General features: G+C 33.5%; 1 protein-coding gene across 4 annotated transcripts in view; it reads right to left on the bottom strand.

Moving 5' to 3' along the window:
- Nucleotides 1-16,658, bottom strand: part of FER (FER tyrosine kinase) — a 520,940-nt gene that overhangs the window by 122,746 nt on the left and 381,536 nt on the right. For all 4 annotated transcript variants that reach the window (XM_012459750.2, XM_012459767.2, XM_012459758.2 and 1 more), the window contains one exon: nt 5,475-5,598. In XM_012459750.2, the coding sequence (XP_012315173.2) occupies nt 5,475-5,598 (124 nt within the window). The remainder of the gene's footprint in view (nt 1-5,474; nt 5,599-16,658) is intronic.

Raw genomic sequence — 16,658 nt, 5'->3', positions numbered from 1 at the left:
GTTTTGGTACCAGTACCATGCTGTTTTGATTACTGTAGCCTTGTAGTAGAGTTTGATGTCTGGTAGTGTGATGCCTCCTGCTTTGTTCTTTTTGCTTAGAATTGACTTGGCTATGCGGGCTCTCTTTTGGTTCCATATGAAGTTTAAGGTGGTTTTTTCCAGTTCTGTGAAGAAGGTCATTGGTAGCTTGATGGGGATAGCATTGAATCTGTATATTACTTTGGGCAGTATGGCCATTTTCACGATATTAATTCTTCCTAACCATGAACATGGAATGTTTCTCCATCTGTTTGTGTCCTCTCTTATTTCGTTGAGCAGTGATTTGTAGTTCTCCTTGAAGAGGTCCTTTACGTTCCTTGTTAGTTGTATTCCTAGGTATTTTATTCTCTTTGTAGCGATTGTGAATGGCAGTTCATTCTTGATTTGGCTCTCTTTAAGTCTGTTATTGGTGTATAGGAACGCTTGTGATTTTTGCACATTGATTTTGTATCCTGAGACTTTGCTGAAGTTGCTTATCAGTTTCAGGAGCTTTTGGGCTGAGATGAGGGGGTCTTCTAGATATACAATCATGTCGTCTGCAAATAGAGACAATTTGACTTCCTCCTTTCCTAATTGAATACCCTTTATTTCTTTTTCTTGCCTGATTGCTCTGGCTAGAACTTCCAGTACTATATTGAATAGGAGTGGTGAGAGAGGGCATCCTTGTCTAGTGCCAGATTTCAAAGGGAATGCTTCCAGTTTTTGCCCGTTCAGTATGATATTGGCTGTCGGTTTGTCGTAAATAGCTTTTATTATTTTGAGATACGTTCCATCGATACCTGTTTTATATTTCTTTATTGTGTCTTTACCATGTAAGTGATATGAAGGTGCACTAAGCATAACATACTTTTTCACTATATTCACAGTTTAGGAAAAGCTCAGACACTAGGTAATCATTTACAGTTTAAAAATAGAGAAAAAAATCCTCAAAGATCATTGGGAAAAATGTAAATGGTCAGCAGTATACCAAATCTTTTACTTAATAAACTATGAAGTCTCAAAAAAAAAAAAAAAAAAAAAAAACCCCAAATATAAGCTGGAAGCAGCATCTTTCATTTAACTTAAAAAGTACACATATGTAATCCTTATTAGAAATCACTGGACAAGGCAATCTCCTTCTAGAACATATAAATGAAATATTATTCCCTTCCTGACAATCTTAACCTTCCTAAATTAGTTTTATCAATGAAACTTAAAAATAATATTGGTCTCATATACATTTTCATGAGATTATACATTCTTTAGAGTTTTGTAAATTTTGTTTAAATTAGTTTTCTTTTTCCAGTTAAAATTCATAATCTTTCAAGAAAATGTCCACAATTAAGGCATGCTCTCCCTTACAAAGCATTGTAACTTTGCTTTCAATTTTCCTTCAGCTGGCATCTTCTTTCTCCTATTCAGTGACACACCTATCCACCAAGTCTCACTCAGAGAGTATCCTCTGCAGAGTTTCCCTAACTATTCCCACCATAGTCCCCATACTGACAGGTCATATTAGACTCTCTTGATAGTACTTCCAAATAATTTTGTAGATTTTATCACAAAATTGACTGTCTCTATGCATTCTTCTTAACTTTTGTTATATCCATCTGAGGGGAGTGATCATAATTTTCATTTTGGTAGCCACTGGCACAGAGTAGGCAACTGTCCACACTTGTGAAATACTAGAAATATCAATGTTTTCAATGGATAAGCAAAACTCTTACTGATTAATAAAATAAATGTAGTCTAATATACTTTAATTTGTAAAATTGTTAGCTTACTCCATGATTAAAAAAAAAATCATGGAGTTGTGTTAGAGCAACCCAACATGAAGAGAATCCAGTATAGAGTTGAAAATCAGAAAAAGAAAACATATTCTACTTAATCTCTCCAAAATATACCTTTTCTGATATTCACAATGACATATGAAATTAAGAAATGTTCCCCAAAGTCCCCACAGATTATGGTCTTTCACTCAAGTATATAGCAAATAAAAGTTTATCCTTCTCTGACTTTCTGTAGATATCAAAGAACAATGGCATCAAGCCAACTTTTAGAAATAAGCCCAAATAAAAACAAATTTTGCAGTAGGATTCATCAAGAATAAAAAAACCATAAATGAATGCCATTATCACATATATCAAGTATAATGTCAATCCTGAATCCCCTAACTTCAAAACCAGAATATTCTTTATAGAGTAACATCTAACCATCTAGGAACATCCCTTTGTAAGTAAACATACACACACCACACGTACACTAACCATAAAGTTTATCAGTGTATTCAAACAGTTTATAAAGTACAAGTAGGAAAGAAAATTTCACACTGGCCTATAGAATAGTTTTAAAGAAAATGCTGTTGATTAAAACTAAACCAAAATTCCAACTATACAACAATCCTTAAGCTGTAAACAGAAATAGTTTCCATTAGAAACTTGAAGTAGCAAGAGAACTCTTCTGAAGTTAAATGGAAATTACAAGAACATTTCTAAATGCAAGTCATTTCTTAATGCAGTAACCTCTTTCCATTTTATAGCTGTCATAATTGTTTTCTTATAATGAAACATTGCTCTGCTCATCTCATATTAATCAAAACAAAGCTAAAGAAAGAATATGTGTCCCTTAAAAGTTAAAAACATTATTTTGGGAAGAGAAAATTGGAAATATTTTCAAGTATGTACTGAGTTCCAGTGACCTCTAATCAGTGAACAGGACAAAATTTATAAGTTAATATAAAATGTAAAGCAGATTGAAATATTTGCTTGGATTTATTGGACACAGACTTTGTAATGCATAGACGTGCATTTATTTTTGTTATGTTTTGGCATATCAAAAATGGGACTTAGTACCTTTGCTCATTACCTGAAAAACTAAAGGGAACTTTCAATTATGTTTTACATTATTTTAATTAATTTTTGAAATGCCTCATTAGAAATTTTTTCAGTGAGGAAAAAACTTTTAACTATAGCAAATCCTTTTGTTTTTCTTTGATATTTCTTAGGAGCAAAAACACAATCCATCTCTTAACTCTAAATCAAGAAAAGTTCTATTGCAATGACTACTCTTCCTGAATAAAGAGCTGCATAGGCTGGCACATAGAAACAGGGTTCTACAGCACTTTTCACTACTACAGAAAATTTCAACACAAAGAATAATTTATTTTCTCGATACAATACTACAAATTGCTGAGGCATTAATATGAAAAAATTAATTTATCCAAAAGAGCATTTAATGAGTCTGAAGAGGAACAAAGAACCACAAGTTGGAGATGCCATAAAATTCATCTAGCACTCATGATTAACAAGGAAATAGCAGATATTTTAGAAGAATTCAATGAAAGTAATTAAAGAAAAATATTATATTATTGCTATATTATGGCCAGTAAGGAAAAATCATAACATTTTTCTACATCCAGAAAAGTATTTATAAGAATAAAGACAAAATGAAGATATTCTATGCCAAGGATGACAAATTTGGGGCATGTGTGTTAATACTCGTGAGTACCCTGGCAGATATGACTAATTGATCACTGGATTCTTTGTGGCTGTTCCTGGAATTCTTCTCAACATATACATGGAGAGCCACTACTTTTCACTAAAAGTTGGTGCTAGTGCTGAAACCTATTTATCAAACCCACTCTCACTGACATTGTTCAAGATGTTCAACTGGGAAACCATCCCTCTAGGCAAATGGCATAGGTCTATGTGCAGCTTGCTAGGATATGCAGTCAAGAAAGGGTTACTTTAAAAAATTTGTTAATGCATGAAAATTCTTAAAAAGCAAAATGGGAAAATAACATTATAGCAGATAATATTATGATTTAGAGAGGGAAATGAATTCAGAAAAGCTAACTGCTATCTACAATGTAGAAAAGTTTCAATTATCATGATACAGGCATTTACACAGTGATCCATTTTTTGAAGAAAATAATCACTACAAAAAGTAGCAAGAGATTGAAACAATGGTCCCCTCAACTGCAATGCCCCAGAAATTAAAGAATATTTGTGGTAACTGACAATTTAATAAAAGTTTCAATAATGTATATTTATTACAGTTTAAAACCACAGGTGGTCTAATGGTATGAAAGAAATCAGAGACAAAATGACTAATTACCAGTGAGAATTTGAAGCACCTCAATACCTCAGCAATCAAAATTACACTTTTCTCCAAATGAAGAGCAAAGTCTTTATGGTTAATTTTAACACAGTGTTTACCACTAATGAAATTAATGATAGTACAATTTTTACCTAGAATCAAATGCTTTTAAGTCAATTCTTATCTATAGTCATAGAAAGTAAATCAGAAATACAATGATAATGTCTTATTTTTAGTTCTTAATTTCCAAAAAATAGTACCTTCATAGAAATGAATTTTAAAATATGTGCAACTGTTGAACCATATTTAAAATAGCGGTCATAATTATAGTTTCAGAATAAAGCTGAGCAGTAACTAAAATTTGGGGTGGGGGGTTGGGCAATTAAGTCAAAAATATCTACTGAGATCAATATTGTACAGTTAAGGTGAAGGTAACTTTGTTTTCCTTTAATTATATATTATACAACCTCACTAGAATGTTCAAGCAAAGCCTGGATGATGATACGCTTCAGAGAAAAGCATATTTCAGTAACAAACCAGTTAGATAAAGTCTACAACAGCTCAATCTAACAACGAACCCTGCTCCACATTAAACAGTATTATGCACAGTTTCTGGTGCATAAAAATGGCATCAGTTCTCCACTTCATTGTGCTTACTTACGCTTAGCCATATTTAGGATTTGACATTAATTCTGCAACAAATCATAAGTTGTACTGACATTTAGCACTAAAAAACACTTTCAGTTACAAGCAACTAAAACCACAATGTATAAAACATTAACACCAGGTCACTACATATAACCAGAAAAAACAAAATCTCCTTTGAAATAACTAGTGTTTATTTTCTCAATACAATGGCATAATTAGTGAAGTACTAAAATGAAAAGAAAAAATTAATTTGTCCAAAAGAGCATTAAATGAGTCTGAAAATCTTTTACCCTTTACCTAATTCAATGTCATGAATTGCTGTTTTACAACTATGCTTTTCCGACTTCATATGTAATTTCTTTGGAAAATAAGAATAGACAACACATATCTTATTTGATTATAAGGCTGTAGTTTCTTATATTACTAAATTGTAGTACATTCCATGTCACTGTTGTTCATGATTACTATATAACAAATTCTAACTAGTAGGCAAATCATTGTCTAACTAGGTACTCACTTCAAGTAAGAGGAAAAAGTGTTCCTATAAAGTACATAAAAAACTAGAAGAGGACACTTTCATACAAAATACAGAAACCAACAAGAAAAGACCTAAGTTTCATGAAAATTAACTTCTGTATTGTAGCAAATACATCAGTTTTCCAGCATTCAATTAATAAAACCAAAAAATGCTTTAAAAATGTTCTCCTTACCTGTGTATACAGTTTTTACTCTCAAGATAGGACATACCAGAAGCAGCATCTAATGAAAATTTCACTAACTGTTTGAGCTTTAGTTCATCCTTCTTCTTTCTCAGAAAGGAGAGGAAATCACCTCCTAGAGGAATTGACAGATGAACAATGAGACAAAGTTATGATGAAAGTCACATTTATCATCTATTCTGATCTATTAGGAATATTTGATCTAGCAAAATGAATGTATTACATATTTGGCCATGCTTTTTGCCCAATTTGAGGTGAGGATAAAAGAAAACATGAAAAAACACATCATATTAGAAAAAAAACCATAATCTCTTCTACACACAGTTTAAGTACTTTAAATATTTCCTACTGTACATTATCTAGGTCACAATTATATTCAAAATCATACTTTTTCCTTTATCACTATTTTTACCAATTTGCTTCACTAAAATTTTTGATGGAATTTGATTTTTTCTAATACCAAAAAAAAAAAACTATATTATTATGAGTTAAATGAGTATGTAAAAAGTAAATTATAAAAGCTACTTAAAAAAGTAAATTATATCGGATTAGCTATTAGATTCAGTGATTGCTTGAAAAATAAGACTACTAACATCACCATAATTGTTAGCAATGTCCAGACAGAGAGAAAAAGGAAAATGCTATGATTTTGGCCTGATTTACTCACTGACCCAGATTGCATTTTTGTGCATCAAATAAATTCCAATGAGGTCTTAAAAAAACTTCTTAAACTGTTATGGTTCAAGACATATATAACATGAGCCAAGTAGTAATTTGAAGTTTACTAGTAGCCACATTTTAAAAAAGGTTTGCAAAAACGTGCAATTGATTTTAATATGGTTTTCTTGAACCTGATATATCCAAAGCATTCAACATATGTCAATTGAAAATTATAGTTATTTTACATTTAAAATCACACTCTGTGAAATATTGTATTTATTCTACATTTATGGCACATCTTAATTTAGATGTAAATTTCATCTGAAATGTTTGATGTATATTTAGATTTCATTAAATTTACAACCAAAAAGTAGATTCACACACCCAAGATGTTTCAAACATGCCTAAAATTTTCCAATAACTGAATCAATATCAGTATTTTAATTAAAATTAAAATTAAAATTAAATGAAATTTAAAATTCAGTTTTTTAGAAGCACCGGCCACATTTTAAGAGCTCAAGAGCCTCATAGGGTCAGTGGCTACCATACTGAATAATGCAACCTTAAACTTTGCATTCATTCTTAATGTAGCATTAAAACCTTCAGCTTATTTTTCTTTTTAGTTACTTTATAGTTTATTGCACTATTAAAAAAAGAGTTAAAGTATATTAAAATACATGTTCTCTATAAACAATCTTTCCCACTTTCTCTATTAAGTCCCCAGATATTAAGCCAGAATTTTGCAAGAGGGATTAGCATTTTATTTGCCATTTCTTGACTTTTTTTTCTTTTACTTTCCTCATCAGGTATTTATGCTTTCTAAAGTAGAAAAGCTATAGAGGTGAAGACTTAATGGCTTTTTCCTTAATGAGAGTACCTAGAAAATAAACATCTGCTTAACTTTCCTTTAAATATTCTCTTCTTTTCTAACCTTTTCTCTTACTCACATATTAAGTATTATACAAGTTTAGGTGAGGCATTAACAAAATCAAATAAGCTAAATGCTTTAAACATAAACTTAATGGTGTAAATTTTTTTCCTGTTCTTTTTAAGTAAATACTAAATATATTCAATTACTAGGATGATGATTGAAATAGTTTCTATCAAGCTTTACTTAAAATTTGGAACAAAACCTGATTTCAGTAGTGAAAAGTAAAATTCCACTAATTCATCAACTTTAATAGGTACTAAAATGCCTATTAAAATAGACTTGAAATTAATATTTAGTTCAAGCTATTACTTGAAGCAATATTCACATAATAATTCTTTTGTTAGATATATGTACCTGTTTTAGAAAACGTGTACCCTTCTGGTTTTGAAACCACATAGTATATTGTCTGAGCTATAGAATAACTTTTCAATGAAATAATCTTTTCTGCAATTTGATTTAAAAGCAGCATATGACATAACCCCAGTGTTGTTCTGTAGAATCCTGGTATTTTTTTCCAGTTAGCACTTTTTCATCTGCCTCCTGCCTTTTAAAAATTTACTTACTGATATAATACTGCTTGTACTCCCAACCCACTACAATCATTATTCAATAAATTTTTTAACAAATAAACTTATTCAACAAATTGCCAAATACTGTTTAATAATATTGCATAATATATTAATAAAGAAAAACACAACACTTAAATAGCATTAAATATTTAATGAAAACTGATGTCTAGTAAATAAAGTACCAGGAAGGTAGAGCTATATACAATTCTTTCCAAATACTGTAACACATTCAAAGATACAGAAGGGGTTTCTGATTGTTCTGTAGTTAATCCAACAATATTTCTGCCTTAGAACAATTTCTTGCTTAAAGTCATTAAATCTAGGAAACTAAATTTTAAATTTATTTCCAATTTATAGTTATTTAAGCCACAGGCATAGGAATACTAAGCAAAGGAACACAGCTCCACCATTCCACAAGCCTAGTCAGCTTTTTGCAAATAACTAGAGTGAAGCAAAGACCTTGATAAAAATTAAATAATTATGAATCATTATTGAAAGCCCAAGTCTTGTGCAAGTACAAGCATTAAGAACCCTGGAGCAAGAAATAAACTCCACAGCGGGGCAGAATATGGAACTAGAGTTAGGATACCTAGAAAATAATTCAGACTGGGCCAGAGATATTCCTTTAGGCACAATACTCAATTATCACCATTAAGTGATGAACTGAAGATTGACATTGGATGACATAGTCTTTAGTGTTCACTGTGAAGTTATTTTAGAAGGCAGAGCCTGTCCCTTTCAACTTGTTCTTTTGTCATTTTCATTAAGTGCCAATATAAAAACATCTCTTAGAATTTGTGATATACGCAATACTCATTCATACATGCAGCACACAGGTGTATGTGTGTATATATATTTGTATATGTATATGGATGCATATAGCATAGAGTATCCTACCTGACCACTGCAATAAGGATCTTGGTGCTCAAAGTGGGCAAAAAAAGATAACTCACTCTCCTTTTTTAATTCTGGCTTATCAAGATTTATTTCTATATGGGTATGCTACACATTAAACCAAAATGGGATAGACTTTTTCCAGAGAATTCTATAATAAATTCTAAATTCTATAATAATACATTTCTAAGGCAATACTTAAAATGTTTTTAATAGCTTATGGCTTACTAGACAGACAGCATGACTTAGTGAAAAGACATGGACATTTAAGTCAGACTGACCTGATTAATCATGCGGCCTTCAATCATTCTAAACATCTAGAAAACATAGATTAAATACTATTTATTTCTCAAGAGGCTTTGAAGACTAAAATGTATCTAAAGTATCAAGCATGTGCCTAGCATGTAGTGCACACAATAAGTTAAAGTATTTTATAAAAAACAAATGAGAAAGAGTTATATTAGGGACTCGTTTGCTGTATAACATCTGTTTTCCCTGATTCATCCCAATTTCCTTTATGGGACTGCTCCTCTACCATTTTGGAGGGTATTAACCTGATCCTCAATAATAAGTGTGATCCTAGATTGACCTAACCCAATCAATGAAATCTATTCCCCTGCCCAAGTGATTGGTTCAGGAAAAGGCACAAATTTTAGGAAGATTAAATACCACTGAGAATCAAAGACGCTTGAAGAGTGAAAAAAAAAATTTTGACCAAAGTGCCAGGAAAGAAGTACAAGCAGACATTAACATGACATCATATACTGTTGTGAAGATTGACAGCCTTAGGATGAAAGCATTCTAAGATGCATTCATGGAAAGCAGAAAAGAATGAAGGAAAGAGACTAGCCTTTGGTGACATGCCTGAGCCGCTGGATCACATACTGCCTGTAGTGTGACTTCCCTCTAGATTTTTCAATTAACTGAATAAAGTCTCTAGAGTTTTTTTATACATCTTCTGTCCCAGCAATTCAAAGATATCTAATGGATAAAATAATATCTGTATCAGAAAGTCACTTTGAGGATTAAAAATATGTATTAAATGTCTGAAACAAGTAGGAAACACAGTAAATAGAAGTGTTTATTATTGTTTGCAGCCAACTTTTAATAAGAGCATAGGTGGCTATTATTTTCAACAGCTGCTTCTCAAAGATGTCTGTTACTCTGTGCTATGAAAATTTGATCTTACCTGTTCTTTCAGTATTAATGGGGCTTGGAGGAACTGATCACACTAAGCATAAACTCAGTGAGATTATTATGTAACAAGAATATTAATTTATAATTTTGTTATAGGAGAAAAGGGATCATCAGGGCAATGCCACTACTGAATTCTTGTCATTGAATCATAGAGACCTTAATTTATCTTCAACCAATTTCAGAGTTTATTCAGTTAAGATATATCAGTCTCCAGTGATGTATAAAATATATAATTAATTACCCTTGTTTTGAGGATACCAATTTGTCTCCTGAGAAGTTTGTTTGGTTTAGGTACATTCAATTATTCATTAAAAAATAGGCTAGTAATCAAAGCAAACACTAAATCATAGAGAGCTATTTTGGGGGCTCGATTTATGTCATTATTTAGAATTCTTATTTTTAAAATGTGGCACTTTTTAACCAGCAGTGATGAGAATTACAGCTGTTAGCCAGCCCATCAGAAATGAGGGGGAAAAAATCGATGACAAATATAAACAATGAATGCTGATGCAAACTGCACCCCATGAAACACAGAATAGATTTCATACAATAGGATATAAACCCAAACAAGTTCCTGAAGCGGAGAGGAACAATGCAAACACTAAAGCAGAGGATACTGGCTGCTACATATAGGGTATATTTATGCGAGATGGGCTGTACAGAAAGGGAGATTAGCCAGGAGAGGGCTCTAGTTGCTGAGTGAAGATGGCTTGTACCCAGAACAAACTATAGAAACAAACTAAAACTTTAGATCTGAAAAGACTCAGTAATAAGCTAGAAATGGGTTGGTTTGTGGGGAAAGATGAGGAAGATTAAATACTCAACACCAGAAAATGGCTCCAAAAACATACTGGCTTTCCTGATTCCTTTTCTGGCCGCCTCCCTTCACACATACTGGACTTGGTACAAAATGTCAGTGTGGTCCCCTATGAAGCATTGGGTGGGGGAGGGAGAGGGAGCTTTGTGTTAAGTGCCAACTAGAAATGCACTGTGGGTTTTTTTTTCCTGTATGGGAAACTATGCCAAGCTCTTCCCCACTTCCTATATTTATCTCATCTGGCTAGCTGCCTCTGCTTCCAGCTTTGTGTAATTCTCTTTGCCAGCTGCACAAAGATGATTTTTTCCAAAGTCTAAAGACTGAGCTCACCTGGCTAGATTGTTGTGTGTTTTGTTGAAAATTTTCATAATATAACATTGCATTGTTTTAAAAATGAAAGGATTACTAATAAGTCTTAAAAGTTCCTTCATGAATAAGATTTTTTTGCCAGTTACTCGGCTTAACTGGTGTACATTAATTAGATGTCCATACCGTATCCTGTTTTCATTAAGTCATTTTCTTTTTGACTTAGTAACTGGCACATAATGTGGTTTAGTACTATGACATTTGCGTTACTTTAAGTACTAAGTATGCAGGTTTCCTGGTACCATTAAGTTGCTGCTATTAAAGCTCACACACGAAATGGCTAAAAGTTACAGTGTGCAAATTATGACTGCGTGAGCCTTAGAAAACAAAATATATAAAGGGCAACACATGAGCTGTCAAACAGTGTTAGGTATGTGTTTATATGCATAGAGTTGTGCATCGCAATCATTTTATTTAAGTTGATATGCAGTCTACTCACATTTTCATTATTTAGCAATTTTGTACAAAAATAGCGATTAATTTGTAAACACTGCTGGAATACTTTCTAGCTGTTTTGTAATTTTTTAAAGGTGTTGTTTTGGTTTTTTTGTTCATTATTATGGTTCTTGTTTTCATTTTTGTTGTATGTGTAGATCTGTAAATAAAATTGTAGTATTTAAAGCTTAAAATTTCAGGAAAAAGAAAAGAATTCAGTGTGTGCATGACAACTCGTGTGTATGAGAAGGAAGGATTTGAAGGAAGACGACTTGAAGAGTAAGTTGAATTGTGGGTGTGGGAACTGTCAGGGTGTGGGAATTTCTTTTCCAACGAGATACATGATTTTGTAAAAAGGAAGTATTTCTCACCAAATTGGGAATAGGCAAACTACTAATCAGTTTAGCTTTGTGTCGTATGCTAGTTTAAAGAAGAAAACATGCAATATAATGTAAAAAAAAAAACAAAAAAAGCTTTTATGATGGATTTTGTAAATAGATTTGTTACAGAGTGACCTGTTTTCTAGCTGTGATCTTATCACTTCAAATGGGTTTAATTTGAATAAATTTTGCATGGTAAAGGATCAATAAAATGATTTTTCTTAAGGAAAAAAAAAGTACTTCCTAAACAGCTTGCTACTCAAGTAACAGAATGCAGCTAGATCAAATGCAGAGCTGAATGTGTGGGTTTCCTAATTTAGTCTAATAAATAGCATCAGTCTTTTCAGATGAGGTTCCTCAATGGCCATGTTCTGCTAACACTGCAGAACAGCATGAACCTTTTGCATTTTTCCTTGGCAGATGATCTCTGAGCATATAACCCAATAGCAGTTATGATAACAGTTCTGTAAAATAAAAGAGTACATTTCACTGCATTTTTAATTTGCTTGTTCAAGAGGCAACAGCTATACTTTTGCCAGACACGAAGTAAACTGCCAGGAGAGATGCCATAGTCAACTCTGGCAAACACTAAGAGTGTTTGCACTAGAAAGGACTTTGGAGATAATCTAATCCAGCCTTGTCACATTATAGAGAAGGGAATTGAACTTATTTGACTTATATTTTTAAGGTGGTGATTTTGGTGATGTTACTGAAATTTTAAGGCAGGTGTCTGCAAACTATGGCTTTGAGCCAAATCCAGCCTGTTGCCTGTTTCTGTGAATAAAATTTTATTGGAAAACAACCACATTAACTCCTTTACATATGGCAGAGTTGTGATGGCCCACAGAGTCTGTATGGCCCACAAAATAAACATTACCTGGCCCTTTATCAAAAATGTTTGTCAACCACCGTTCTAAGGTACAGAGTAGTATCTCTTATATGAAATGACTTGGACCAGAAGTGTTTCAGATTTTGGAATATTTGCATTATACTTACTGGTTGAGCATTCCAAATGCTCCAATGAGCGTTTCCTTTGAGTATCATGCTGGCCCTCAAAAAGATTCAGATTTGAAGGAGCATTTTGAATTTCAGATTTGGGATGCTTAATCTGTATTACTCAGTATTCCATATAGCTGTAGTTCCTTTCACTGAAACGGTGTTTATGATTGTTTTGTCTATTTTCAAGCAATATTTTAGTTTTCACTCTGTTTTTATAGCACCAGAGTTCAGTAGTATTGTTATTTCTTAATTCTCAAAACGGAAGCTGGAAAGGTGAATTTACCATTTAATTTTTTTACGTCTGGAGGCTGATGCACAAATTTACATACAAATACACACATATTGAGACCATAAGTCCTCTCCCACCCTCCCCATCCACAACCTGCTGTTTGCTGCCAAGGCAAAGTTCAACTGTCTATCTCCCTACTTTGATGCTAAACTACTCACTTTTGTATTTATTTATTTATTTATTTATTTATTTAGGCTTCTTATCTCTCTCGAAGATGCCTTTGATATACATTGTAAAGGCAAGAATTAACAAAAAAGGAAAAGTTAGATGTATAAGATGTTGGCTCTAAACCCTCCCAGATACCCTTCAATACTTAAATGCTACAATGGTATTTTTTTTAAACAAACAAAAAAATCAATGGAATATTCATTTTGATACCTATCTGCTACAGGAAAACCTGCAGACGAAAAAAAGAAGGCATCAATTCAAGCTTCCTTACATTTTTAAAAGAGATGTGAAATACAATGACATCCACAAGTACATTTAAATTTAATAAGGGTAAAATATTTACAAATGTCAACAATATTTTCAGAAACTGAATTATCATACCCTAGTTATTTTAGGGATATTAAGGTCCCCAAATCAATGACATCAGTGGATGTCATACACTCTTATTATTTAAATATTTGAAAACAGAAAATGTCAATCTTATTATTTAAATAAGTAAAAACATAAATTTTCTTATTTATGAGAATTTGTTGGTCATAGAATTTACATGATGTAAAGGTTTTGATCAGAAATACATTCACCAATTATAAAACTGCTTCTATTAGATTACAAAAATATTACAATAAATTAATACTTATAAAGAACACATTGCAGCAAGAGTTGGGAATGTCTATATTTAAAAATGGCTGAATAAACAAAAGTCTTCTTTCTCTTTATTGTGGTAAAAATCAAATAAATTTACAACATAAATTTACTGTGTTACCAATTTTTAAATTTACAGTATAATCTTGTTGACATATTGCATATTGTTGTACAACACATCTCTAGAACTTTCAGTTCTACTTGATTGAAACTCTATACTCAAACAACAATTCTGTTTTCCCTTCCTTGCAACCCCTGGTAACCATCATTCTACTTTGTTTCTATGAGTTTGACTACTTCAGATATCCCATATAAGTGGAATTATGCAGTATTTGTTTTTCTGTGGCTGTCTTATTTCACTTAGCATAATGTCTTCAAGGTTTATCTATGTTGTAGCATTTGGCAAGATTTCCTTCTTTAAGGCTGAATAATATTCTATTTTATGTATATATCCCATTTTCTTTATCCATGCATGTGTCCATGTATATTACACTGCTTCCACTTCTTGGCTTTTGTGAATAATGCTGAAATGAAAAGTGTAAAAGTATCTTTTCTTTTTTTTTTTAAGTATCTTTTCAAAATCTTTTTACAATTACAACAACAATGCCCAGGATTTTGTTTTCTCCACATCCTCACAAAAACTTTTTATCTTCTACTTTTTTTTTTTTTTTACAGTGGCCATCATAACAGATGTAAAGTGATACCTTATTTTGGTTTTGACTGCATTGTCCTGATGCTTATTTATTTAGAAAATCTTCCCATTTGCTTATCTATATGTATATCTTCCTTGGAGAAAATGTCTATGTAAGTACTTTGCCTATTTTTTAATTGGATTGTTTACTTTTTGTTGAGTTGCAGGAATTCTTTATGTATTCTGGTTATCAACCCTTTATCAGATATGTGGTGTGTGAACTTTTCTCTCATTCTTTAGGTTGCTTTTCCCCTCTGATAGTCTGTTTGCCGTCAGTTTTTAAATTTGATGTAGTCTCCTTGTCTATTATTGCATTAGTTGCCTATGCTTTTGGTGTCATATCCAGATATCACTGTCCAGTCAAATATCATGTTTTCTTCTAGTTTTATACTTTCAGAGCTTATACTTAGGTCATTTCAGGCAAGTCCAAGATAAAGAGGCCAGCAGACTTGGTGTCTGGCGGGGGCCTGATCTCTGGTTCCAAGATGGTGCTTTGAAAGCCGTGTCCTCTGGAGAGGACAAACACTGTGTCCTCACATTATAGAAGGGACAGAAGGGCAAAAGAAGACCCCTATATAGTCCCTGCCAGCTTTTTTTATACAGTCACTACTCTCCATCATAATATAACGGTATTTCTTAATAAACACTAAAGAGAGCTCTTCCCTCTATATTTATTTACCTCTGAAGGCTCCATCTCTTAATACTATCACATTGAGTCTTAGGTTCCAATGTAAGAAGTGTGTGTGGGTCTGGGGAGCCAGTGGCGGGAGTGGTGTAGATTCACACCACAACATGCATCTCCTGGCTCCTGGAAGTTCATGACACATTGTTGTGTGTTATTCCCCCAAGACCTTGGGTAGCCCTACACTCATGGCTTGGCTATGTGCAGTGTACACTGCGGCTCTCAAGGGTTGGGGTTGGATGCCTGCAGCTCTCTCAAGCTAGCTTTACATGCTGGTGGCTCTACAGGTCTGGAGTTTTGGGAGTAGCACTGAACCCATGATTCTGCTGGACATTGTTCTTGTGGGGGCTCTCCGTGGTGGCCCTGTGCTCATGGCAGTTATCTGTCAAGGCTCTGAGGTTTTCCATGGAATCTGAGTGGAGGCATCCATGCTTCCACAGCATGTGCACATTGCATATCTGCAGTTAGCACCAGATGGACACCACCAAGGTTTATGGTACTTTCCAGAGGATAGCACCTGGGCCCACTGGAGCCATACCTGGGGTGACCGAGGAGCATTACACCAGGATGTAAGGATTAGAAACTTGAAGCATCCCTGGAAAACACCCTCCAAGGTCCAGTGGGTTCCCAAGCCCCCTTAAAAGTGTACAGCCCTCAAGGTCTTGATAATATAGGCCTATGATGGGAGGGGCAGCCTCAAAGATCTCGAAATGCATCGTTTTGATGAATAGCCTCTGTCTTCCTTCCATCCAGACTAATCTCCTTATTAAATTGGTTCAACCACATCTTCAGTAATTTCTCCCAAACATTCTTTTACAACCTGGTGAGGCTGATAATTTTCCAAATATTTATGCTCTGTTCCCCTTTTCATTACAAATGTCATCTTTATTTTTTTATTAATTAATTTTTTTTTTGAGATGGAGTCTCGCTCTGTCGCCAGGCTGGAGTATAGTGGTGCAATCTTGGCTCGCTGCAACCTCTGCCTGGTGGGTTCAAGCAATTCTCCTGTTTCAGCCTCCCAAGTAGCTGGAACTGTAGGTGCAAACCACCACGCCCGGCTAAGTTTTGTATTTTTAGTAGAGACAGGGTTTCATCATGTTGGACAGGATGGTCTCGATCTCCTGACCTTGTGATCTGCCCTCCTCAGCCTACCAAAGTGCTAGGATTATAGGCATGAGCCACCACGCCCAGCCTACAGATTTCATCTTTAATCTGTATCGGTCTTCTCACATTTTCCTAGAAGCATTCAAGAAAAGCAATATAGCACTCCAAGCTCTCTGTCCCATTCTCTCACTTACATCCTTCTGAAAATCCCCTATGTGTATACTGGTCCACTTGATGGTGTCTCATAAGTCCCTTAGGTTTTCTTCACTTTTCCTCCATTTTTTTCTTTTTACTCCTTGGATTTGGTCATTTCAAATGACATATCTTTGAGTTTACTGATTCTTTCCTATA

The sequence above is a fragment of the Aotus nancymaae genome, unplaced genomic scaffold, assembly GCF_030222135.1.
Source record: "Aotus nancymaae isolate 86718 unplaced genomic scaffold, 86718_ANA_hifiasm-v0.15.2.pri h1tg000014l, whole genome shotgun sequence".
NCBI lineage: Eukaryota > Metazoa > Chordata > Mammalia > Primates > Aotidae > Aotus > Aotus nancymaae.
Note: the sequence above shows the minus strand (reverse complement) of the source record. Positions and strands in the feature narration are given on the sequence as shown.